At 58.4% G+C, this 26,167-nt stretch overlaps 6 protein-coding genes across 6 annotated transcripts; 2 read left to right on the forward strand and 4 right to left on the reverse strand.

The window, feature by feature from the left end:
* Positions 1–306: 306 nt before the first annotated feature.
* DCS_02538 (DUF323 domain protein) lies at positions 307–3,778 on the reverse strand (the record flags this gene model as incomplete). Its single annotated transcript, XM_040799865.1, has 11 exons — positions 307–733; positions 834–1,219; positions 1,288–1,363; positions 1,422–2,109; positions 2,236–2,522; positions 2,588–2,609; positions 2,651–2,688; positions 2,747–2,864; positions 2,938–3,176; positions 3,331–3,449; positions 3,530–3,778. 11 exons carry the CDS (start codon positions 3,776–3,778, stop codon positions 307–309), a joined length of 2,649 nt encoding a protein of 882 aa, XP_040660748.1.
* Positions 3,779–5,968: 2,190 nt separating this feature from the next.
* DCS_02539 (uncharacterized protein) lies at positions 5,969–7,541 on the reverse strand (the record flags this gene model as incomplete). The annotated part of the gene is made up of 3 exons (XM_040799866.1): positions 5,969–6,428; positions 6,559–7,196; positions 7,299–7,541. 3 exons carry the CDS (start codon positions 7,539–7,541, stop codon positions 5,969–5,971), a joined length of 1,341 nt encoding a protein of 446 aa, XP_040660749.1.
* Positions 7,542–11,716: 4,175 nt separating this feature from the next.
* DCS_02540 (uncharacterized protein) lies at positions 11,717–13,314 on the forward strand (the record flags this gene model as incomplete). Its single annotated transcript, XM_040799867.1, has 3 exons — positions 11,717–11,731; positions 11,804–12,437; positions 12,497–13,314. 3 exons carry the CDS (start codon positions 11,717–11,719, stop codon positions 13,312–13,314), a joined length of 1,467 nt encoding a protein of 488 aa, XP_040660750.1.
* Positions 13,315–13,969: 655 nt separating this feature from the next.
* Positions 13,970–16,410, forward strand: DCS_02541 (Spc97/Spc98 family protein; the record flags this gene model as incomplete). The annotated part of the gene is made up of 2 exons (XM_040799868.1): positions 13,970–14,713; positions 14,764–16,410. The coding sequence occupies 2 exons, from the start codon at positions 13,970–13,972 to the stop codon at positions 16,408–16,410; spliced, it is 2,391 nt and encodes a 796-aa protein (XP_040660751.1).
* A 418-nt stretch (positions 16,411–16,828) lies between these two features.
* On the reverse strand, positions 16,829–18,297 carry DCS_02542 (uncharacterized protein; the record flags this gene model as incomplete). The annotated part of the gene is made up of 2 exons (XM_040799869.1): positions 16,829–17,066; positions 17,117–18,297. The coding sequence occupies 2 exons, from the start codon at positions 18,295–18,297 to the stop codon at positions 16,829–16,831; spliced, it is 1,419 nt and encodes a 472-aa protein (XP_040660752.1).
* A 3,809-nt stretch (positions 18,298–22,106) lies between these two features.
* DCS_02543 (SH3 domain-containing protein) lies at positions 22,107–25,721 on the reverse strand (the record flags this gene model as incomplete). Its single annotated transcript, XM_040799870.1, has 1 exon — positions 22,107–25,721. One exon carries the CDS (start codon positions 25,719–25,721, stop codon positions 22,107–22,109), a length of 3,615 nt encoding a protein of 1,204 aa, XP_040660753.1.
* Between the last annotated feature and the right edge of the window lie 446 nt (positions 25,722–26,167).

A 26,167-nucleotide genomic window follows, 5' to 3' on the forward strand; every position in this document is an offset into this window, starting at 1 on the left:
TTCACCTGCTGCCTGGCAGCATGGGATGAACGAAATTACGGAGCGACGACATCTTTTACAATCTCCTCGGGAGACCATCACCACGATAAAGCCGTGTTGGAGAGAGCACCGATGTACAAGGAGATATCAATATAGTCAATTCCACAAGAGGAAACCTGCCCATCGTCAAGTGAGTGTCTGTCGTGTGAGGACGTGCAGAAAATATCATCAAGGGAATGAGCAGGACACGGCGCCAGGAGCGATTGCACTAAACATTCCCTTCCTCCCCCTGATTCGCTTCCAATCGTCATGGGTTCGACCCCAATCTCACCAAAGGCCGACGACGCTCGCATCCCTGACCAGACGTGCGCCAACCCACGGGTACGGATAGTTGCGCTGGTACCAGTTGACGAAGCTCTTCCGGCCGGCGATGCGCGGGTGCGTGGCCCACGAGCCGCCGAGGACAATGTTGTGCTTACCGTCGAAGAAGTCGGACGTGTAGGCCGGGTACAGGCTCATGGGCGTGAAGTCGGCGCGTCGGCTCAAGGGGGTGCTAGTCCACTCCCAGGCACCGCCCATGCCCGCCTGGCCGGCGAGAGAGCCGGTGCCGGTCACGGGCAGAGGGTGCCAGTGTTTGAAGCCGATGTTGGCGCCGCCGAGGTCGATGAACAGCGACGAGGTGCTGCCGTCGACGGAGTGGAAGGGGGGACTTGTCGATGGGGGTGTTTCTTCAACACCGTCGTTGACGAGGTGCCTTGGTTGGACGTGGTTAGCTGCAGTAGCGTACATCTCCCATCGCGAGGCGTGTTGGGGGGAAAGATGACACAGGTGCGAGGGTGGGAGCTAGCACGCACCCGTTTACGGCCGGGACCTTGCGGTCCAACTTGCTCTGGGTCAACAACTCTTTCTGCGCCTCGACATGGGCGTAGATGCTTTTGGCCTCCTCAAAGGTCGGGATGCGACCGCCCATCCACGAGGCGCAGCGGGCAAGCTCGTCATACGAGGCAAAGACGGGCCAGTCGAGGGCGAGCTTCAGGGGCACGAGGCCGTAGACGGTGCGAACGGCCTTGCTGTGGAGGAAATCGTCCGGGAGAGTTGAGCGGATGCTGTTGGGGCTCATGGAACCTCTGGGGGCCGCATTCGAGCAGCCGTTGGACGTTTCGGTGCCGTTGGTGGACGCGAACGAGGACCATGACGCGGGCATTTGGCCGACGTTGCACCCGTACATGTACTGAGCGTACTGGAATACGATCAGCTTCGCCGGACGCGCGCGGCAGGGAGGAGGCCGCGGAGAGCGGGTGAGGTTACCTCCTCGTTGGTGATGGGACGAGCCTTGGCTTGGAACGCGTGCACCGCCTCCATGCGAGCAGGCTTCTCATTGTCCCTGCGGCACACGTTAGGGTCAAGGGTCGGATCGTGGCGCGCTCGTCTCAGGGGCATACCATCCAAAGTGGCGGGCAGGGTCGGTGCCGTCCTCGGGGTCGTCCATGCCGACGGCGACGGTGCGGGCCGGCACGTCGAACCACTCGTTCGGTACGCGCGCGTCGTAGGCCTTCTTGGCCATGCGCTCAAAGTCCGGCACGACGGTGCGGGGCGGCGGCAGGGTCCGGTCGCTCTGCAGCATCATGTACAGCAGCGTCTCGATGTGCATGGCCTCGTGCTCGAAGCCGACCCAGACGGCGCGAGCGACGTGTCGAGGAAGGGGTCCGCTGGCGTACAGGCGCTGCAGGCGGGCGCGCACGCGGCCCTGGTAGGCGGAGATCTCGTCAACGGGCGGCCACTCATCAGGGATGACAGAGTGGTCGTGGCACTGCTGCGGGTTGTCGACGTCGGGGTCGATGCCGCGCTCGAAGATGGCGTGGTACGCGCGCGGTTCGACGGGCGGCTCGGCCGTCGTCTTGGAAAGCTGCATGTCGAGGAAGGTGGGGATGTGGCCGAGGTAAAAGATGCAGGCGTTGCGCAGCTTGATGGGCTTCTCGGCGTGCCCCTGTGGCGGGAGCATGCCGGTCGTGATGATGTCCCAGGCGGCCCAGAGGGATTCCCAGTCGGTCAGGGTGGGGAGCACGTCGGCGGCGTAGATGCTGGGCACTCTGCTGAACGGCAGGGGCGCCCTCTGGAGAAGATGGAGGCCTGGGCCCGTAAGCATTTGACTCCGTCGCCGTGGCAGCGCTCAAGGGGTCTCGCAGTGTTCGGGGTGTCATGGCTCTCGGGCGTGTGAACAGGCGCAGGGGCAATGTCACGCAGGCTCTTATTTACCGTACTCGTCGTTGTGGCTCCACGACGCGACCTCGGTGAGGCCGGCTTGCTTCCAAAGCCTCTCGGATCCGATAGGCGAGTACTTGAGGCTCTGCTCGATCTGGATGCGCTCGCGCGGCTTGATCACCGACCCGAGCACCGTAGTCTCGCAGATGGGGGACACGAAAGCCTGGTGGCGGCCGCCCTCTTCGTCGTAGACATACTCGCCCACGGCCTCCCACTCGTCGAGGTTGAAGATTTGCTCGCCGTAAATGGCGTTGGCGTGGGCGAGGCCGTTGAGGGAGAACCTGCGGCGGCGATCGGTTAGCGGCCAGGTTGGACGTTTGCTCGCGCGTGCCGAATCTCATCTCACTGGTGGGTGATGCCCTTGCTGTCTGGGTAGAGAAGCGGCGTCAGCAAAACGGACGGGACTGACAGTCGCCCCTGAGGATGTTCGTACCGTTGTATGCACGACTGGACGCAGGTCAGAAACGGTCACGAGGCACACTCGGGCGGGACGAGGAGCACGTACTAGATCTTCATGGGGTCCCCGCACGAATCGAGACCTACGATGATGCTGTCCCTTTCGGACCGCAGCAGATCGGCAAAGTCTTGAAGGAACTCGGCAGCGTCATCACGATGGAAGTTGCCTGATACGGCATGTCGGTGAGCACGCCAGCCACCAACGACAGGACAGGCGGCGTGGTGGGATGGCGTCCTTACCGATGCTTGAGCCGAGCGTCAGGATACACTTGGGCCTGCGCATGAGCGACTCCTGCTTCAGCCACTGGCGGCCGTCGTCGTAGGTGCCGAGCAGACCATGGCAGGCGACGTGCTTGAAGGCCGGAACGTGCGACAAGGTGCGCTCCAGCTCCTCCTGCGACAAGTCAAGGGCATAATAGTCGATGGGCTTGGCCTGGTCCTCGAAGGCCTGAAGGAGGAGGCAGACCTTGCGCAGGTTTCTTCCAGGAGTAAGCAGGTCAGCTTGGCTGGCGTTGCAACCTTGTCCCCTCACGGGACAGGGGAAGAAAGGAGACGGGAAGGAGCGCGGGAGAGGACGAGGGAGAGGAGGAGGAGGCGGCGGAGGAGGAGAAGGGGAAGGAAGCCGTGACGAACCCGCTCCCCAACTCAATCAGCATGGACCCGGCCGGGATGTGGTTGGCAAGCTCGGCAGAGGACCTCTTGAGCAGCTCGATCTCGTCGTTGGTGAGGTAGTACTCGTCCAAATAGGTGATCTAGCGAAATAGGATACGATTAGAATGCATCGACGGTACACGGAGGGGAGGGGAGGGGAGGAGAAGGGAGGGGTGCGTACATGCTCGAACAACTGCAGACCCTTCTGGTCGTAGAGCAACAGCGTGGGGAGCTTGCGGGCCGTGATTTGTGAGGCAACCTCGTCCTTGAGGTTGATCTTTACCTTGTCGCTGCGGATGTCGACGATGTCAAGAAGCGGTGACGGGCGGAAGAGCGGCTTCTTGGTCGTCTTGCCGCCATTTATGGCAGCCCACGGGCCGCTGAGGATGTCGACCATATGGCCAAGGACAGACTCCTTGACGGCAGGCATGGTGATGGTGATGTCCGACGAACCGAGGAATCAGATGCAGCAGACAGGCACGACAGATGGCACGGGGCAGGTGGGAAGGTAGGCCGGTAGCGATAAATAGGAATACTAGTCGAATACGACTCTCTGCCGATGGAGATGGAGGAACAAGAAAAGCCGGGCAGATGGGGAAGGTGCATCGGGCTTGCCAAAACGTCATGGCCGCACGACTGCACGACTGCGGACTTATAGAGGTACTTGTCCCTAGCGACTACGCCAACTACGACCCTCCTACCTAGGTACCCTCCTGCTACCCTCCTACTACACTCCGACTACCCTTCCACTGCCCTCCTGCTGCCCTCCTGCTGCTCTCCTGCTGCCCTCCTGCTGCCCTCCTACTACCTACTAGGTACCTAGTAGTACTCTCCTACGACCACACGGAAGTACTACTCCGTACCCTGCGCACCATCCCAATTACTTCTACTACGGCTGCTACTATCCGTACCATCCCGTCCTGCCCCGAACAAGGTACCGCCCGCTTGCCGAAGACAGCACGCGCGTCGGACGCGATCATCATTGGACAGAACTCTAGCCTGACCTGACGTGATGATGGTGGTTGCACCCAAAGGACGGACGGTTGAGAGGCAGCTCAGGCTAGAGGCGTTGGCCAAGTTGTTGGCGGGGTGCCACTTTCCCACAACATCATGATGGGAAAAGCGCCGAGCGGAACGTCGGGAAGGCGGGGCGCACGGGACTATCGCCCTCGATCTGCCCGAGTATGCCCGGCTGTGCGCACATACTTGGTACTCTCATCACTCAGCGACGCCCCTCTATCGCCTCTAGCCACTCTTGCGAAAAAAAGGAGGGAAGGAACGAAAGGAATAATTGAATAAACCGGCAGCAGACAATCCGGCTTCCGTCTAGTCGACCCGTATACAGTCAGTCATGTGCACAAAGGCCTGCGTCATGTTGCCGACGATTGTTGACAGGCATGTGGTCCAACGACCTGACGCCGGCTGCTAATAGCGGAGGCGGCATTTCCGGCAACGAACGTGCGGAGAAGCTGACAAACAACATACCTAGTACTGTACGGAGTACTTTAGTACATGTCATGCATTCGTGCGTAGTATTATGTACATGTGCCTGTAGCACTCTGTGTCCTCTGTACGGAGTACGGAGTTCTAATACTTCGTGTCGATGTACACTTAAGTTTCGTGTACAGTGCATACTTGGGGTCAATACATTAAGTACACGCCGTACAGAAGAATGCACAGTGCTCCCAAGTAGACCAAGTACGTAAATACGATTGTACGGTACGCATGTACGGTGCGCATGTACGCAAGTACGCAAGTACGCGTTTCTTGTGCATCGTCAAGTCCTCCGCCTCTCATACTTGGCCTACAACTATGCCAGATTACAGTACGGAGTACACCTACATTCGTAGCAGGTTCGCATGTACCTGTGCTGTATTATTGGATAACTGCTTCTTCCGCTCACTGCACCCCGTACCGTTGGTGCATACTAAGGTGGTATGCAAGTACACGTACCGACTAATTACAATCTGCGGGGAAACGGACGAGGGCAGTTTCGTCGAGATTGGCCGACCGATTTCTCGCCCAGGCCTGTACATGTTCTGGTACGTACGATGATGAAAAATGCTGCGTCATGCGTCCATCGGGTAGACCGCATTGGCTCATCAGCAGATATTTGCCATGGCCGTGCATGATGCGGCCGCACCATCATGCTGATGGCCGACGCTCGAATCAGCCTTCCAGACGTACGGCCCATCGGCTCGCCAGGGCCGCGAGATGGACCGGGTCCGGAACATGAGAGGAAAAAAGAAAGCTGTGGGCAGGTAGAGGGGGGCTGACGTCAGAGCATCTGTAGGGTTGAATCTATTCGAATGACTATCGAGCACGCGGTGTCGACCACATGTGCGGATACGGCCCAAGCTGGTCGATCGACCCGCCCTGTCTGCTCTGCTTCGCTTGTTTCCGCTCGGCGGCAGCAATTGACGGCGGAATGCAGTTGATGCTTGGTAATGCCAATGCGCCGTGCCCAACGGAAATATTCTTTTTACTCCCAAGACTTCGCTGGTCCCCCAGCCTCGCCACGAATGTGCCCCCTTTGGGTATGCATGTACTGTCGGCATCGATTCAATCCCTCATCGGCAGCGTTGGCAAGATATAGTATGCAGCAGGCTCGATCCTTCACTCATTCGCATACATCGCTTTTTTTGTAAGGAATGTACGCCGGCTGGGCACGAAGGCGCGACCCATCTTCGCTCTTCTGAATGACATAAATCAATGCCAGATCATCCGCAGCACCATCGCCACCGCCCGAACCCCAAGCGTTGTTCAGACACGAGAGGTCATCCGGGAAGCCGGGACAGTGGATTGTCTGCGGCAGGCCCTCCTTGGGTTTGCATGATGATGGACCGTTCTTGTTCTGGCCTTGACCCTGGCCCTGGCCCTGACCCTGGTGCTGGTGCTCGTCCTTGTCCTGGCTGTGGCCGTTCCACTGCCACTTGCTCTGCTTCTGTCTCTGGGGCTGCCATTGCGAATTTTGCTTAGGGGCATAATTAGGGTCCAGTTCGTGCAGACGTTTCATGGCCATCTGCCGCAAAATAGGTATCTGCTCGTCGTCGAAGTCGTAGACGAAGTGGTTCACCAAACTGGAACAGAACGCGCCGTGTTAGTGGATTGAGATATTCATCTTGGCAGAAAGGAGCGCGGGCAGGTAAGTAGACGGGCAGGTAGGTAGGCAGGCAGGTAGGCAGGCACACGGAAGAGGATGGGACGTACTCGTAACTCGCCACCATAATGTTGTTCTCGGTGCGGTTCCAGTGTGGGAGGCTCAGGAAATGACCAAGTTCGTGAACAGTGGTCAAGTGAAAGAAAGCGTTTTCGTGTGCATCCTGGCCCTGTGGTGCTCGACGCACGCTTCGAGATGAAGGGTCCGACTCCTTGACCATGTTCCGCGACGTAGGCTCCGACTCTTCGAGGCTCCGGGACGTAAGCGTCAGCTCGTCAATGCTCCTGCTGGTAAACCAGTGCCAAAAGCAGCCAAAAAATCCGCTGCAACCGCCCTTCTGCTCTGCAGGGGGGTTGTATCCATGAGAACGACCGGGAAGGGTGTCCATGGCGACGATGCAGCCATCGAGGTCGCCTAAGACCTCGGTTATGTTAGAATCCATGCTCGGCATGTAACAAATTCCCTTCCAGCTCCCCTCTAAATATGGCATGTAGTATATATTGGCCGTGCTCGGGCCGCCCTGGTGGTGTCTTCTCCTAAACTCGTTCATGCCCTTGGTGTCACGCAAGGTATTGGTATGGCACCATGGATCCTGGGTTATCCTATGTGCCGTTACGAGTCTGAAACCAATATCGGCCTGTTTATACTTCTTCGCCACGAGGTCCATCTGCAGACTGACGGATTCTCCCTATGGTGCCAATCAACCTTGTCAACGCTTGATACTAGGCTGACTTCTTTCCCACCCGCATCATGTTGTGTTGGGCAATTTGCACGAGAGGGGCGGACTTACGGTAGGGCAATCGACACCCGGCGGGCAGCAGAGGTGGACAACAGCATCCAGTTCCAGAAATCGGCCGTCATCCTCTATCCATTCTCGCTTTTGCAAGCCTTGCATCTCAGGACGGTGAGAATGGTCTTCTACTCCGCAGTAAAACATGGCAGAGCCGTCGGCGGCGGGGCTGGTATTCGTAGCCGTCGTGGCCGCGACCATCAGGCCGATGACGCCGAGGCGAAGGTGCATGCTCGTATACATTGCGGCACCTCGGGCGTTTGATCCAGCAACTTGGCTCCGTCGTCGGCAGCGATGTAGCGGCCGAGGATGGGGCGGCGTGGGCGAGCGTCCGGAAGGGCAACGAGGCAGGAAGCTGGTACGCGTCCGGTCTACTTATATCTGGCCGAGTACGAGTAAGTGTGCACACTTACAGCTCGATGCGTACGCGATCAGCCAGTTCTTGCACCGCGTACCACTAATACCGCACCAGCACCGGCACGGCGGAGATGTCTGCCCATGCAGAGGCTTCTGGTCTTGCTTCATCCGCAAAAGAGCTGCAAGTCATCATGGCAAGTACAGCTACTTGACCTTGATAACATTGCGGTAACGAAACCGAGTACCCAGTACCACACGAAGATCAGCAAGGGTTGGAACCTCCCGAGTAATGCTCCTATAGATTGCCATCATGGACCCCCTAGACCTTTTTCCCGCGAGTTTGACGAAGACGATACGAGTACCGACCTTTGGCATTTACATGTACTTTGACGTCGCATGAACCGGGAGGATCGAATCAGGGATCCCTTTTACGGGCAATGCCATGGGGCATACTGTACATTACACAAGTACTGTAAATATGACACGGAGTGCTCCGTAGTATCGAGTACGTGAATGAATAAGCGTAAGGGTAGGTACTTCATTGTACAGTGCAGGTATTACGGTTGATTGGCACACGGCGCCTCTGTCGGACGCACGTACGGAGTATTGCTCCGTACGAACTTGGTACTTTGTCAATCACACCTAAATAGGTACCAAGTTTAAGTCAAATTCTCGGAAAAGGCGTCCATCGAACTCCTACTCCGTACGTGCATTCGGTATATGCACTGTATAGACATGTACAGTACTTCTCACTAGTACATACTTAAGCACTCTACCCGGGCACTGGATCGTTCCGAGTGGTGGGTCACGTCGCATCACGGCTCCGACTACTCCGTACCTCCCAGTAACTGTACGGAGTACGGAGTACTGGTGCACAGTAATACTCCGTATTAAAAAGTAGATTCCGTTCCGAGCCAACACTTACTCGTGAGGTCTCAATCACCCTTGCCATCCATACGTATCACGGGCGAGGAGCATGTTGTTCTCATGGCATTGAGAGAAAACAAGAGAAGCGGTTGATACTAAACAAAAGCAATTATCTACTGCCATGTCCCTCTCTCCGTCCCCCCTGCTTCGGAGCTGGAGAGACATCGAGAAGAAGGTATTACTGCTACGACGAAAGAGGACGACCAATTTGTAGATGTTCCATGTCAGTGCCCACTGGGCATCCCACGACACAACGCTTAGATTGTCGCCAGTTAGTACTTACTAGTCCAGACTACTAGTAGCACGACTAGCATGTGGCGTGGCAAGGCATTACATGGTACGGAGTGCAGAGTAATTACTGCAGATAGCACGAGTGACGAGTGAACAATACTTAGGCAGGTACCTCTTCCTGCTGTAAGTACTTTAAGCAAGTTGGCACTTACTACTAGGTTAGTAGGCACTGAGCATTAGCACTACGGGGGTTTTACTGCACACTCCACGGCAGGTGTACAAGTACTAGTAATAGTAATATGTACTGGCACTACTAAAATAGGCACATGCTTGTATGTACTTCTAAGCATTACCGTGCAGTTCAATGAAGTACTCCGTTAGTACTTACGAGACCAGCTAATACTTACGGAGCAATCAGTACTCCGTACGGAGTACTCCGTACAGATTGGTGAAATAGTACATGTGCTGGCGCAGGGGCTCCGACAGGCAAATACGTACCTAGTACATAGATGCTAGGTCTTTAGTAGGTGTGCTTGCACTTGTACAGTCCCTGTTTTGTTCCCCTCAACCACCGACGTACTTTCATGTACGGAGCACTCCGGACTTGAGTACTAGGTATATGCTACTTCTCGATCGAGAACAGACAAAATATTAATACATGTACATGTACACGGTAGTACTACGAAGAACTGTAATACTCCTCGCTCATACTACTACTCTGTGCGGAGTTCAGTACATGTACTGTAAGTGCATGCATGTCCATTCAGACTCCACAACCTCCCCTCGATCAATCAACCAGGCAATGGCAGCCAAAATCTGAAACGAGTCTCGTCCGAAACGACGGGCTTGAAGGATTTTCTGCCTGTCTAGTGGGACAGTGAGTCCGGATGAAACCGAGTTTGTACGCCATAGTGTAGTTGTAGTGCACAACTACCCATGTCGACCGACAAATACTTACTCACCTGGGCCTTCTTGCTTCCTGGTCGGTTGTCAGCGCTTTGTGACGTGTGTCATGGGCGGAGGTGCACGAGCCAATTGAGAGCACAAAGGTGTACGAACACCATTTCACTCGTGCTGTAATTAACGCCAACTACAGTATTACAGTGCGACCAAGCCGGTGTAAGAATACCCACTAATTAGCTACTTACCACTTCTTAGTACAGTAAGTACAGCGCATACTCACTCACGTTCTTGTGCCTACCATGGCCCATATCACCAATGACAACTTCTTTGTCCTGCCCGCATGTGCTCGTGCAATTGATTCGGTCCTTCTCGCTAATACATTGTACACTTTACAGTACATTACCAGTGAGATGCAATCCCGGAAGATACTGCGGACCAGGTTGCGAACGGCATAGTAATATCATGCAGACCGGTGCGCTCCGTACTCCGTACATATGCAGGAAATATTTGCACCTTGTACGCCATTGCAAACGCGCGCGTATCTTTCAAACTACAGTATGGATCGACACTGCTAGTACGGAGTAGTTTGCCGCCAATCTCGAGAGTGTTTGCTTCGTCAATGCCACTTGCATGTACCCGCACTGGCACTCTCCATCCGAGTGTCTCCCTATCGGAACTCGGATGGCTCGCTTGCTTCCTCATCACGCCTGCCTCGGCCGTTCTACCCACCGAGTCTTGCTACTAGTATGCTGCGAGCAGTATTGATCTACTCCTGAAGAGTTGGCCGGTGTGTCATTCATCTCACCCGGAACCAGTTTGCCATGTTCACAGTTCTGGTGGTAAAGAAATGATGCTCAATGCAATTCACAGGCGGGACAATGAAGCAATGCGTCGTGAGTGCTCAATACCACTTACCTCGTCGTGTTTGAGGGTTGAAAACTGAAAGAGGTATTGGCTCCCCCTCCAGCTTGAACATCTTCTCCTACAGCAGCGGGTACTCCTGCAGTTTCCTTCATCGCCACCCCCGGTTGCATCACCATCTATCTATCTTGGAGCCATCTGAGCATTGGTCCTGTTCTCCGAATCCGTTGCCGCCATAATACCAGTCGTACTGTAGACTGCAGTACATGCATGAATGGAAGTCGCAGCAAGGACGACGACAGGGTCCACCGGTGCGGCATCAAACTCGACTAGAACTGTCCTTGCTCGTATCGATCCCCTGGCGGTAAGTCTTGTCAGTATACGGAGTATAGCGGGATGCCATGGGTAGTTTTAAAATTACGTAGCTAGGTCGCAGGGTAAGTTGCCATCGTACGATCCATCCTCGCGTTGGTCAAGGCTTGATCAGGTCCCGTGCCTAGGAAAACTTACACGAACGAGCGAGTGTGCTGCATGTAAGCACTGTGCGTGCAAGTCGGTATGTGTAAATCACCTAAATCCTGCGGCAATGTTACGCGTACTTCTCCACGGTCCAGCGTGGCTGGTGGGAGGCTGACGTCCAACTAGGCGGCCAAAGGCCCATCACCTGTCGATTCCATCTGCTGTATTCTAGCACGTGTCTGGTGCGGAAGCTGCCCACTCTTTTTTGTCCAACCACCTAAGGCTTCGAATGACGTCGCCCCCCTCCCCCTATCCGCCATCGCCCAGGTCTGAGAGGCCTCACACTGGAAACAGTACGAGGACCAGCGATTGCCGGCTCGACAGGCAATCGACGATATTCTTCTGCCCACTTTGCACGAATTACCCGCTCCCAAATTTTCTTCAACTTTTCCCCCTCCTTCATCTTCTTCTACGGTGCTTCTGTCGGTCCTGGCTGAGCTTCCTACCGGTGCTGAGTGACGTCCGTCGGTTGAAACGCACCCAGCCCCGCCCGCTCTCTGAGCTCGAGCCTTCTCCTCCCTCGCTCGACCCCTGCGCTTTCGCTCTCCTCTGCCACGTCGGAGGAGTCTACCTCGACACTTGACTGGTTTCCCAAAACGACACGCTACCCATCGTCCGCCATGGCTTCTCACAGTGTAGGTACCGTGATGCTCCCAGGTGGCATGACCTGTGGGATCGACGATGGACGTGACGCTCACCAACTCCAGGACCCGACGATGGTCTATGCCATCGAGGGCATCACGGCGACGCACATCGTCAATGGCACTGAGCATTCTCTGACGCCCTCGGGCCCCCAGACGCTCTCCCTCCTCATGGTGCCAACCTCGTCCGACTTCGCGGATCCCTCGGCTGCCGAACAAGACTTTTACCTGCACCTGCATCTCCCGCCCGAGCTCGACCTCCCCATGCCGGCGACGACGCAGATCTACCACCAGCCACCGACGAGCTACCTCATCCCGCGCTGGGACCTCGGCCCGGACAGCGGCGCCTTTACCCGCATCGAGTTTCCCGCCATCGGCAGCAGGCCTGGGCTCCAGGAGGATGTCGACACCTTCGAGACCATCCTGGCCCAGTGCACCGCCTTTCTCGAGCGTGCGTCGGCGCCAAAACCCAACGTGGATGGGTCGCGGGGCGCCAAGGCGACGGGAACGAGCGAGAAACCGCCCCCGTATAACCCATCCGATTACGAAGCCGGCGAGGGTTACGTCCAGGGCAGCCGCTCGGCCGAGCGCCGCCACAGCCGCATCGTCCTGGTCGACGAGGGGGATGGCAGCGTCATCGGCGAGCTCAGCGACGGCTTCCGCGTCGTCGAGAACAGTGCCGTTCACGCCGGAACCAAGGGTGACCTTCCACCGCCCAATCTGTCGGCGTCGAGATGGATACCCGCTAACTCGGCCCAGATCCCGTCGAGATCGCGTTTCCTGTCGATGGTTCCCACAACATCTCGGTCCAGCCGCTCTCCCTCGAGGACGAGATGCATCCGGCCTATAAAAAGTCGACCATGGTCAGCACGGCGAGCAAGGCGTCGCGCCTCATCGTCACCACGTCCGACTACGTCTCCAAGACGCTGATATCGCAGGCCGACAGCTTCGCGAGGAACACCAAGCCGGCCGCAAGCCCCGTGTCCTTTACGCCTACCACGCACGCTCACATCCGCCGCATCAACACCATGTCTGCCAAGGCCGCAGGTCTCTCCGCCGCCACCGTCGGCTCGCTGTCCAAGGTGGCCCAGAACGTCGGTGCCCACATGACCAAGGGCAAGGACGGCTGCGCCCGCGGCTACGACAAGGACGGCAAGGTCGTCGAGGCCTACAAACCCGGCGTCTTGAACAAGAGCCTGATGGCCTTCAACACCGTCATCGACGGCGTCGAGCAAGCCGGACGGACCCTGCTCAGCGGAACCTCCTCGAGCGCCTCCACCGTCGTCGGCCACCGCTGGGGCCCTGAGGCGGGTGAGGTCGCCAGCCATATCGGCAGCGGCTTCAAGAACGTCGGCCTCGTCTACATCGACGTCACCGGCGTATCGCGCCGCGCCATCCTCAAGGGTGTCGCGAAGGGTATGGTTGTCGGAAGGGTCAAGGGCGGCGGCCAGGTCATCGTCGGCACCGGCGATGGAGTCGAGCTGGCCCCCGAGGGGGCCAAGGGAAGCGGTCAGGCCGAGGCCGGGAGCGCTTCCGGCGGACAGGATGACTCGAAGAAGAGACCGTTGTACGAGTAGACATCCGATAGTCGGAAGGGCCGGGCGAGTTGAAAGTTTCCGTCGGCCCTAGATGGTAGCAGCTCTTTTCATTTGTTGCTGGGCGGCATTTGTTAATAGAGCTCCATGCGATGCTCCCCCCACGGCCATGCGCCCAGCAGCGTGCCCATACATTTGACCATTGTTCCTCGGGACTCAAGAAGTGGATGCTCCCTACTAACCATTCCTGGTCCGGGATAGAGTCGCCTGTACTGTACAGAACTTGCTGGATGGAGTTGCACCAATGCATGCTTACTGACGTTGACCGAGTACTTGCACTATTTCGTTGCATTTACTTCGTACTGTACTGTTCATTCTCCGTACATGTACTGTACTGTAGGGTAGGCGTAATGGCGACTGGTCGGAAGGTCAGGTACTATTGGTCACGTGCCAGCGCGGCTTCGTTCCACTAGCGGACGCTGGGCATGCGCGTCACGATTGCACGACTCGGGAAGTGGTTGCTTGGGATATTAATTATTAACTGGTGATCAACACCCCGCAGCCATCAACCATGAGGCCTGCCGTTGGCTGCTGAATCTTGCCATCGGGAACAAAAGAAAGCATTCTCTAGGCGGCACTCCCATGTGTCGGTACGAGTTTCTCGGCGTTCTTATCCTCCTGATCCAGGACATTGGGCATGCCATCTGGCCCGGCAAACGTGAAGAACGGTAATTTCAAGCCGCCTTTCCAATCCCCGAAGCTCCAAAGCAACGCTCCAAGCTCGCTAACCTCCCAGGCCACTCCCATCCAAGCAATGCTCCACGAAATCCTCCTCTCCCTCTCGGGCCATCCGTCGCCCCTCCTCGAAACCGCCGACGCCGATTCTCACGCTCGAGCTGGCATCACTCCCCCCGAGCGTCAGCTGCTAGCCACCGCCGGCCATCTCAGCGATCTTCATACGAAGCTTATCACCCACACGTCGCAAATCACCTCCTCCCACACGTCGACGATATGCCGTGCCGCCGCCGCCGCCGTCCAGTCCGTCCACCTCGCCGCCTTTCAGCGCAAGGTGCTGGCCGTGGAGGAGAGCATACTGAAGCACGACCCGAACCTGGTGGGTGCCTATAACATCGTGCCGCTGACGGCCGTAATGTCCGAGTTCCAGCAGTGGACGAGGCGGATGGAATGGCTGTGGGAAGCTGTGCGTTTCATCATGTCCAAGCCAGACGATGCGCCGGCGACGTGTCGGGGTGCCGACTTGATCAACTGGCTGTGCATGCAGCGGCAGAGCGGCTACCAGGATATAGCAGACGCTTCTTTGACGCTGATAGCCGTGACGGAGACGGCGTGGTTGAAGCAGGTCTCCGCCTGGGTCCTCTATGGCCGACTGCCCAGCTTCGGCACCGACGACTTCTTCATCACGCAGTCGCAGCCTCCAGAGGTAGGTAGCATCGTTGGACCGCCATCGAGAACAGAGCTGACAAAATGTAGGACTTTGCCTGTGTCGCTGAGCGGCTGCCATCATTTGTGACGCCCGCGACAGCCTCCTCGATGTTGTTCATCGGCAAGACACTCAACCACCTTCGACTCATGGGCAACATCAACTCGCCACTGGGTGGCCTAGGTGACATCTCGGCAAAGCTCCAGGAGCTCGGGAGCCTCCCGTTTCCGCTCGACGGAACCAATTTTGCCCGGATAATAACATCGATTCGTTTGTCGCTTTCCGAGACAACGCTGCGAAAGATGCTGCCAGTGGAGAAAGTAGCCGAGATGGTGCAATTGCTACGAGCCTTCTTCCTGCTCGGTCGTGGGGAATTCGCCCTGGCACTGACACACGAAGCGGACGAGTGGATGCAGAATCGGTGGCGCAGGGCCGGGAACCTTGCGTACGAAAATGACGATGGACTCAGGAATGTGACTGTCAAGGATGCCGAGGTTTCCGCCGTCTTGAATCGAACCTGGGCCACGCTGGGCTCGATGCAAGCGCAGCATGCCGACGAAGACGAACAGCTGGAGCTTGCTCGCGGCCTGTTGCGGCTGCAGCTGACGAAGTCTCAGCCCCCGCCACCCATCAGGTGCGGCAAGGGACTGGGTCCGGATGCCGTGAAGATGCTGGAATCGTCCCCGTTTTCAAGCCTGCTCTTGTCAACCCCCGCGATGCTGTTCATGGAGCTCCCTTGGCCTCTTGACATGGTCATCTCGTCGTCTGACGTGGCGATATACTCCTGCATCAACACGTTTTTGCTGTCATTGCGCCGTGCTCACATCCGACTCACCGATCTATGGAAGACAACGTCGCTGAGGCGTCATCACCCAACTCCCGCAGGGGACCGCGCCGCATTGCTCCGGGAGCGGTGGTCAGCAAGGTCGTCGTCGATGCGCAGCTCCTGGACGACAGCCAGCGCTGCCATCTTCTTCCTTGGTGAGACCGAAGCCTACCTGCAGACCGAGGTTGTCGAAGGCATGTGGGAGGCCTTCAGTGCCTGGCTAACAGGGGAAGAGACCCGACGCGACCAACGGGCTGGCCAACCCGCGATGCCTGTGCAGCCGACGGCCCGGCCGACTGACAGCGATGACGAGGACATGTTCCTTCACGATGCCTGCTCCGAAGCTTCCAACCAGGAAACTCGTAGACCCGCACACGACCCACAGACGCTGTCGACGGCCCACACGCTCTACCTACGCACTCTGGTGAATCGCCTGCTCCTCACACAACCCACGTTCACGGAGCCCCTGCACGCGCTTCTCGTCCACATTGATCACCTCGTCAGCCACATGCAGCGGCTGCACTCCATTTTTACGGCCATCGACCTCGAGACGGACGCGGGTGTTGTGGATGGCCTCGTCGACCTTGAGCGGGAGGAGCAGCACGTCACCTCTCTGCTGCACGGCGTTGGATCAAAGGTCAAGCAAGGCATCGAGGCCGTCGTGGACGCGCTGCGGTCTCTCGAGAACGACGCCGACTTTCTCCTCGAGTGGGACGTGCCAGGAGCGCTGGCGGATGGTTACGAAGACGACGGCTCGACCGCAGGCGAGAGATACACGCCGGGCAGGATTGGCGGTGTAAATCGCTTGCTGATGAAGTTGGACTTTGGGAGCTGGCTGGGCAGCCGCCACGATGGGTGGGAGGGGGGTTGAGCGATGGATTTGGCCGTTGTATTGGCATCGTTCGGAGTTGGGGTGTTTTGTTCTTCCGGTGCAAGTCAAGTCCATGCGATATGTAAGTATTATTATCAGAATATTATTTCCAGAGCCAACAATGCTCCACCGTTTGTGAACTTGTCAGCAGAAACAGAATATGATGCCAATGCTCAGCCGCAGCTCGTCAACGCTAATGCTATGTGCTGTCCGGTCGAACCTTTCAACCTGTAAATATTTCATACATTCATTACCAAAGAAACAATCGTGGTAGAAACATGCCAAGCCATTCTGTAGTCCATGGTAGCATCTCGTCATCTCGTCATAGTCATGTCGAATATATCATCATGCCATCATGGCGTACCATCAGTCGTACGCATCCGAAAAATGTCTCGTTCTGTGGATGGCGCTGTCGAACTCAATAGACAGTTATCCTGCGTCCCAGACGCAGCGGGCTGTGCGAGTGCTGCGTCGATGGTCTCGGAGAGAAAAGGCGGCGAATGCCGCCAGCGGCAGGCCGGTTGGTGGGGTCGGCATCGGGCGGACCGACGCCGAAGTGGGGCAAACTCGTCCGCGGGCGCCTCGGCTTGTTCGCGAGCCAGTGCTCACGGATGGAGTGGTCGACGAGAGCCATGAGGCCTGTAGCGACGACGATGCTAAAGCCAAAAGGAGTCAGTGGCAAATTCGCCGTTGAATGGTTTCGTACATGGTGCGAGGAGAAGCGGCAACGTACTCGGCGACGTCCGTGACAGCCTCAACCACGACCGGATCGCTGATCCACATGTAGCAAGGGGGAATCCAGCCGCCAGCGCGCTGCTCGGCGGCTATCTGGATCGGGCAGCGAACCTCGGGGACTATGTGGGCTATGGGGGCGGCACGGCGACCGTCTCGAAAGAGGTGGAAGGAGGTGGTGCCGAGGTTTTGATCGAGGGTGCGACTCCAGACATAACGGTGCCCCCACCAGGAGAACGCGTAGCTGGCCTTGAGGCGACGGACGTCGACATGGGCGTAGTTGCTGAACTCGAGCTTGATGGTGTCCGTGGGCACGAGAGGCGGGTTTGAGGCGGGCAGCGATTGTGCGGCGGCGGCGGACGAGTTTGCGGTCGCTGCAGTGGCGGCGTCGTTGGTAGTCGGCAGACGGCGGAAGAAGGCGGACGAGGAGCCCGAGCAGGACGACGACGACGAGAGCGTGCTCGATGATGCGGCGGTCGACTTGCGAAAGGGCGTCTTCACCGAGCGCAGGGCAGCCGAGACGGCCGATGAGGGGCCAGAGGGTACTGTGTAGCCGCGTTTCGAGAAGCACACCTCGCGGCCGGAGTCGCGGCAGTAGCGCCGCAAGGAAAACTCGCGGCGTTCGAGGTCGTGCATACGCAGGTGGAATAGTTGGACGATGTTGCTGCGCAGACGTGGGACAGGAGACTCGGGACCGATCATGATGTCGACACGGAGGTTCATGTTGCCATCGGGCGTGGCGCCGTCGTGCCGGATGGAGAGGCGATTCATCGAAGGGAAGAGTCGGGAGAAAAGGTAGGGATCCGACGGCCGGAGGGATGCATCGCTCGAGGTGAAGGGACGACAGGGTGGCAGAGGAAGGGTGGGCTTCTCCGAGACATCCAGCTCGTCGGGTGCCTCATCCGAGAGGAGGGAATCGTAGGTATTGACGGAGGCGAGGGAGTCCGAAGGAGATGGGGGGAAGAAGGTGATGGTCAGAGGATCTTGGTCACCGTGCTCCTCACTCTCGTGACGACCGATTCGCGTCAAGGGGGGCCCGCCGTACGAGGAGGCGAGCGAGCATGTAGGGGACGGCATCGCCGATTTGGAGCGGTGCATATATCCTGCTGATGGGCGGGCAAGTGGACGGTAGAGGAGTGACTTCTGCGGTGGCATGTAAGTGGTGACCACCAGCACGCCGAGGTGAAATATAAAGACGATGTAGCACGGGGTACGCTGGGAGGGGAAACAACGGAGGAACAACGAGGGAACAAAGGAAAAAATGCCAAGCAGGAACAAAAGATGGATGAGCAGCAATGAAGAGCGATTGCCGGTGAGGGAGGGGCAGGGGCACAGGGTGCAGGCTGGGGACGGATAGCGGGTGTATCCACGGTGCACCGTTCACGTACCTGTGCCGAGCGCTTCACTGGACGGTATATGTAGTCGATGCGTGGACGCCGAGTCGATGCACCCCGCGACAGAGGACAGGACCGTCCGACAGGACCGGCCAGGCTAGGCTAGGTGGACGGGTGGGAGTGGGTTCTGGGAAGAGGGCGCTGACGGGCAGGCAGGGGCCCTTGGCTCGGCGGCGACGATAGGTGCCTGTTGCTAGTCTGGCCGCACACGTAGGCTGCGGGGCTGTGAAGGTTGACTTCCAACGAAGCGGCGTTGAGGCAAACAAAGCCTTCGGTTCGCCGTCTCGATGACAGGCTCCGTATTCGTTTTGATCGACGGCACCGTCGCAAGCACAGGACGAAAGAGGATCGCGATGCAGCACCATGACGGTGCGGTGCGTCAGTGTAACGCGGCAGCCATGTTGTCAGGTTGGGCCGAGCTGGATCAGTGAGCTACCCTCCGTTGGCCGAATTGGTTGGGTGAGGCAGCGGGAAGGCTCGGACGCGGTTCGACGATGGCGTGGTCCTAGATCTTTGCTGTTGGTTGGTGTGGTGATCGGCCGGGCTGGTGGGAGGTGATGGGCGGTGTGTGGGTGCTGCGGTGGGTGTGTGCGTTGCGATGGGGGTGCGTGGTGTGTGTGATGGGGGTGCGGTGTGGTGTGCGGTGCGTGGTGTGATGTCGGCCAGAGACGGACGGCAACAGCTGAGCTCCAGCACTAAGTAATGATACATGTAGTCACTAGTCGGGACGGCTAGGAAGGAGCTTGTCGGGGAAGGTTGTTCCCGAAACCATTGTTCCCACCGTTGTGGTGCCCGAGACATGTCCTTGTTCACGCACCGGCCGTCCTGGTACCCATGCATTACTTACTTTGATGTACCCGTAGGTGTAGACAGATGGGTGCTCTGCCTACTTGTCGCAGCGTATTGTCAGCGCCTGTGAGAACCTCACCACGGCGAACCTAGCAAGCGAGCGTCCATTCTTCCGAGAAGGCCTGCCGCAAAACCTTTGCGCTGAACCAGTTCGCTTCCGCGGTGACGGGTGGAGGATGCGCCTGCCAGATTTGATTCCAACGGTACGAATTGGGAACTAGCTAGTTGCCCACTTGCTAGTTGGCTGTTGTGGCGATGCACCGTCGGTCGCCCTTGGCTGCCTTGACCAAGGAAGTATTACGTACCATGCCGCATGCTCGTACTGGCAACACACTCCTTCCGCATTGGATAGGTTCCTGTTCCTGCTCCGTAAGCTACTGCACAAATAATTACTACGCTACTTCCTCCGTGTACTAATACTCCGACGACGGCCACCCATTCAGGGACTCGGTGCCCAAATCCACACATTTACCAGAATCTACTCGCACGTCTCGACACGTATCGTGAGGCAAATCGAGGAGCATAGAGCATGTACAATGGTGAACAAGGCCCATGCTTGCACATGTACGCGTATGTACATGTAACTTGACCGCACGCAGCACTGCACGTCACGACACGCCGTCGCTCCGCCGACCCGGCCCCAACGCAAGGCCGTTCTGTGCTGATCGCTGCATGCTGGCTGCGGCGACAACCTGTACAGGGACACAGTAATTCGTCGCAGGAGGTGGGAACGCTACGAGTACTGGTACTTTGGTTTACTATGTGGTCGTTACATGAGCCGCATTGGATGGTACCATGCTCAGAAGCCATTCGGTAGTTGTCGATGGGGAGGTGTCCTACTAGCAACTAGTGCTTGGTGGTACCTGGTAGTCTGCAGTTTGTGCTAGGAGTACTGCCGCAGTCTATATTTACACGTAAATGTGCAGTTATATAGAGAGTCGCGGCGCCTATACTTGGAGTTGGTGAACATGCCACCGCACACCGCAGCGCCATGTGTTGCTGCCCAACCACTGCCCCACGACCACTGGCGCGTCCACTTGCGGCCCGCTGAACTCTCGCTCCTTTGCAACCCACTTAGGAGCGATGATTGCATGCGCTCACGGCATAGGCTATCCCGATGGCAGCCAAAAAATACGATCCGTCGACTGGCTCTCGGCATCTCAAGCAGGCCCGGGAGACACGCGCGTTTCCTTTTGCCTAGTATTTACCGAGTAATAGCAGCATCGATTGCCAGCCATGCACCGCTGGCTGGCTGACCAACCGAACGACTCGTTACTGCTGACTACTGCCTGCTAGGTTAGTGCCCGAACCTACCAAGTAATACAGAGTACTCCGTGCCTAAGTACGTAGAATGTATATACAGCAACTGAATCCTGGCGCACCGAAGGTGACGTTACGTACCGCACGTACGGAGTACACTGCACAGAGTCAACACCCACACCCTGTTCCCATACTCGCACTTCATGCCAGCCTCGAATACACACGTGTACATCTACCAACATGTTACTACTCCGTGCTTCATATCTCGACCTTTCCAGCGAGAATCGCTGCCAGCTTGTCGGCGTGTCAGTCGCCCATTCGCACGCCGCCATACCCGCCGCTTGGTTCCTTGCCCCTCCCATCTCCCTCCATCCTGTCCAGTCCTCCTCATGCATTTCCAGGCCAGTGCTTTGCCAGGGCTATTTTGTCCATATACCTGCAACCAGAGGTCATTCATGGTCTATCATTTCCTTCAGCCTGACCTTCCTACAGCCTTTCAAAGTGACGGTAGGCTGTCGTTTCGTTGCTGCCGCGGCTCCGTCGTGTTGTTTGTTACCTTCTCTCGGCCTTTGGTGCCTAGAGGATATGCCTGTTATAATCAGAATCGGCCTCATCTACTTCGAGTATCCTAGCGTACTTCATTTCGTGCTGTATGTGTATTCGTATCCATGACTGCTGCCACTGGTGGTCAGTGGCTCGAATCGTCCCCAACGTCTACGTCCGCCGCTACCGCAGCGGCACAGGGCAGTCATGCATCTGCCAACACCATCCTATCCTTTCCTCCCCATCCTCCTGTTCCCTTCTGTTCTCTAACCACACCTGCAGGCATTGTTTCGCCGACGCCTCTTCTGCTGTTGCAAGGCAAGCCACCAATGTATGTAGGATGGCTGATGGGGTGTACGGAAGGCTGTCAAGCTCTCGACAGCCGACAGCTTCGTCCCCTTCCGCACCCCGGCCGTCGTCGGGCACCAACTGACCTACCTAGGGCCGCCCCTTCGTCACAAGGGCATTGGCGACATCCAGCAGCGAATATTCTCCATACAAATCCCAGGGTTCTGCTAGGCTGACGTCCTCCAGTCGTCGTGTCTTCGCCCGACCACGCAGCCCCTTCTCCTCCGAAAAGCCAAGCTGACCAAATCCAGTGTCTTGCCCCGCCGGCACACCCCGGCACACCCTCTTGCTCCGCGAGCTTTTGCCCAACTTGACGACCCTCGTCAACCTCGCTTTTGGCTTCTGGACGATCCTTTCAGCGGCCCATCGAGCCGCGCCTGATCGTGAAGCATGAAACGTAGATCATATAACGACCGTTTACAGTAACGCAACTATGCTATGAGACACTCCGTCGCACATGGCAACGCCGCCATCGACCAAACATCCACAAACCCCTCATTACGCGCCAGAGCCTGCCACCCAGCCCCTCGACCTGCATCCCCGAAATGCGTCCCGAGTCCGCCGGCTCCACTAGGGCTGGCTGTTCCACCCTATCCAGCTCCGCGGCACGACCCGCCAGATCTTGACCTCGCCACTTCGTAGATCGTCCAGCTTGAAGCTCTCCATCTTCACCTTCTTGCTCTCTCGCCCCTGCTCCCAGGCCCGCACCTTCTTCTTCGTCCCGTCCCATTCCGCCACGATCGCCACGTGGTCTGGCTTGCCGACCTCGGCCGAGTACTTCGCGTGCATCGGCCCGTGCTTGCCCTGGAACTTCGCGTTACGGATCGTGATGATGTCGCCGGGCCGGATCACATCGTGCTGCTGCGTCGACGCGTTGGCCATGTTGGCGTACACCAGTGCCCCGTACGACCGTGTCCCCACCGGCCATAGGGCATCCCCATGTGGCCGGAGAAGCTCCAGCACGAGACCCTGAGGTGTCCCGTCGGCTACGACGGTGTCCTTCTTGGCTGACGCCAACTGCGAGATTTGCCGCCCGAAACGGTCGTGGTACTCTTCCATCTGGTCCTGCCGCAGCGCTCGCGGTGGAGGCTCGTGCCGCTGCTCAACCTCGACGTCGGCTGTGTTGTAAGGGTCGTAGCGGACGGTGATGATCGTCTGCGAGTAGTCCTGGAACAGTATGAAGAACTCGAGCGATACGACCGCTTTTGCCCCCTGGTTCGTCGTCGTCGACTCTTCGCTCTCGACCCGTATGTCTTTTCGCCCCTGCAGAGCGGGCGGCACCTGGTTCGGCTGCTTCCACCACTCGCTCTGGACGGCGAGGTCGACGTCGTTCGCGATGAAACCGGATTCCATCGAAGGCCGAAGCAAGTCAGCCGACCGTCGATTGCTCGTGCTCGTCCGCGGCACATCCATCGATTGTTTCTGCTGACGCCCGCGGGGGGTCCCGGCCGCCGCCTTGGGGCCTAGCGGTGACAGTGCCGCGGACACACCGGCCGTGTAGCCCTCCTCCTCCATGCCGGACGCTTTATGCTCGTGGCTAGTCCCCGCCGGAATGGAAACGGACAGCGGCCAGTTGGCGCCATCGTCGTCGCCAGCGTGCGTAGGCGCTTCCTTGGTCGGCGGAGGGGGGGGCGGTGGGGGCGCCGCTCGAGGGGCATCTTTCGGCCCCCTTCTGCCGCTCTCTGGCGGCGGTTGCGATGGAATCGGGGGAGGCACAGCTCGCGGCGCCATGGCCGAGGGAACCGGAGGTGGCTGATTCGGGGGTGCTTCGGCCACTGGCGAGTGCAGCGTACCGTCGTCCAGGAGGCTGGCTTCCCGAGCGTGGGACTTGAGCGCGTCCTTATGGGGGACTGAGGACGCGATGTCGGTATCGTAGTCGCCCTCGTACTCCGTTATCTCTTCTTCCTCATCCTCGTCCGCCAGCGGAGGTCGAGTGGGCACCGGCGGGGCCATAGGCGCATCGGCAGTTGACTGCCGGCGGGGGGGTGGAGGTGGAACAGGCCGGCTCTGGGCCGGGGGTGGAACAGGGGTCGCCCCAGGAATCGGAGGCGGATGCCTGCTGTTCCGCCTGTTGGCCGAGGGGGGCGACGATGCGGACGACTCATCCGGGTGAGGTGACGATGGCGACCTTCCCGGCAAGCCCGGTGACGAGGGATGGGGTGCCATCGGCGGGGATCGCGTGGCGGAGCTAAAGGTGGCGCTGCTCCTATCTCGGGCTCCGGCTGTTCCAGAGAGTTCATCATCCGACTCGGATCCGTCTGAAGCAGGATGCAACTCTGCAGGCGGAGGTGGGGGAGGGGGGCGAGCTAGAGTCGCAACTGGTTCAGCAAAGAACGATGGCGACGCGAACATTGACTTACCTTCCGACGGGACGGGTGGAGGCGTAGGCCAGCCACCAGGGAGAGGTGGTGCGGCGGATTCGCGTCGGGGTTCTACGAGATCAGCATCGGCTTTGGTGGCCTGCTGTCTCGGCATGCCTTTCGGCTCGGACGCCAATGCCGGTGTCGTCGAGTCATCGTCATTCTCTGAACCCTCTTCCGGGCCCGAGGACGAAGGCACCACCGGAGGCCCAGCTGCTGGGGAGAGAGCAATATTGTCGGATCCTTGAGCTTCCAATCCCCTGGGTCCCATACCCGGAAGACCCATGGCCATGGGCGTCGGAATCGGAGGTGCAGGACGAGAAACGGGACTTGTTGGTTCGGCATCGTTGCTAGAGGCAGCCTCCTTGGTTGCCTTCTTCTTTGGTGGAGGAGGACCGAGAGGAGAGGGGGCGCCAAACATGCCGTGGAAACCCATGCCCCCGCTCATCTTGGCCATCCTAGCTCGCAGCTCTGCCTTTCGTCTGACCTCCGGATCAACTTCCTCCTCTTCCTCCTCCTCCTCCTCTTCCTGGTCCTCCTCCTGACCCTCTACTTCTTCCTCCCGTTGCTTCGCAGGAGAGGAGGTACGTATAGTTCTTCGCGCCAATTCATCACCGTCATCGCGATCTTCCGTGTCGTACTGTCCTTCGGTAGTGTCACCTGCCCCAGACATATCCGCTTCATTGCCGTCGGGAACGGATTCGGGATGGGCCCTGTACGACTTGTGTCGGAGAGGGAGAGGGCCTCGCGCATGGCGCGCCTCGTCCGTAGACGTTCTCACCGTCTCGGAAGTCTCGGTGCGCTCCATGGTGGGTGACGGGAGGGCATCGGCAACATCGCCGGCAGCTTCGCTCGAATGCGTGTCGACGCGTTTCATCGGAGCCGGCTTCTTGGGCTTCTCTTTCTTCGTGGCAGCCTCCGCGTGGCGCTGCGCCTGTTCCATCTGCTGCTTCTGAAGCAGGGCGATGCGCTCCTTGAGGCTCGTCGGCTTTGGCTGATCCTCACCTTCACCCGCCGACTGATCTTCGGTAGGTACCAGTCCTGCCCTCTCGGCGTGTTCAAGATTCTCAGCCTCTCTTTCCTTGATCTCGGGGTCTTCGTCCCGTCGGTATGCCGACGTAGCGTGGGTTTCCTTCGGCGGAGGGACGTAGGCATTTCGGCTCGGCGGGGGGGCAACAAAGGGCTTCTTGATGAAGCCAGTGGTACCGCCTGGCTTGAATGGGGCTACCGGAGGTGCGGCAGGCTTGTTGAATGCCGCGATGCGGTCTCTGAATGATGCCGACTTCTCCGTGACCGGGGGCGGGGCCGAAGGCTTTGCCTTGGGAGTCGACGACGAGGTGGCGTCAGCGGCGTGGGCCTCCTTCGGTTTGGCAGCCGGCGGCGACGGCGTGACTTGAGAGGCGGCAGGTGGCAGAACGGGGGGTAGCGGACGATCGGCAACGGTTTTCTGCGTCGGCTGGTCGATCTCTTCCATCTCAGCCTCCACCTCCTTCGCAGGGGACGGAACCTCAGGTACCGGAGGTGCCGGAGCTGGAGCCGGGACAGGAGACGGCGGCGACATTATTTCCTCCTCCGCTCTCTCAGGTTCCTTCTTGGACCGAGTTCTTGTTGGCCGGGGTGGCGCGGTGGGCTCGAACTTCTCGACGAAGTTGCGAGGGAAGATGCCGTCATGCTGGGTGCCGCTGTCGTCGACATACTCGCCGCTGTACCAGTCATCATCCTCCTCTTCGGTGACGGTGATGACCTGGCCGATGGGGAAGTTGAGGTCGTCCTCGTGCGGCGACGAGTATTCGTAGATGGCCCTGACCTTGAACGGCGCCGTCATGGTGACGTGTCGGGTGGTTGGTGATGGGTTGGCGACGGGCAGGCGGGCGACGGGCTGACGGCCTGGGACACGTCTGGCCGCGACAAGATGTTCGAGGTCTTTGCGTGGTCCGCCGGGTGAAGAGTCGTCGTGATATTATGCGGTGTATGGGTTATGTGGTGGGGCGAGATGCAGTAGCGAGGCGAGGGGAAAGGAACTGCTGCGGAATGTAGAGGGCTTCGTCAGCCTGGAGGAAGCGGGGGCAGAAGATGCAGGAGAACGGGTACAACGGCTGGCTGGGGTTACCGCGCGGGATGCGTGTTTATTGTGCCCAAATGAAGACTGGATGATAAAGCAGCGATGATGAAGGAATGATAGACTCACGAGCAGATAAACGGCCCCTTGGGAGGAGAGGGGGGGGGGGGGGGGTGGTAAAATGGAGCAACTGGCGAAGTGGCCGAAAGTGG

This window comes from Drechmeria coniospora, chromosome 01, assembly GCF_001625195.1.
Source record: "Drechmeria coniospora strain ARSEF 6962 chromosome 01, whole genome shotgun sequence".
In the NCBI taxonomy this organism is placed as follows: domain Eukaryota; kingdom Fungi; phylum Ascomycota; class Sordariomycetes; order Hypocreales; family Ophiocordycipitaceae; genus Drechmeria; species Drechmeria coniospora.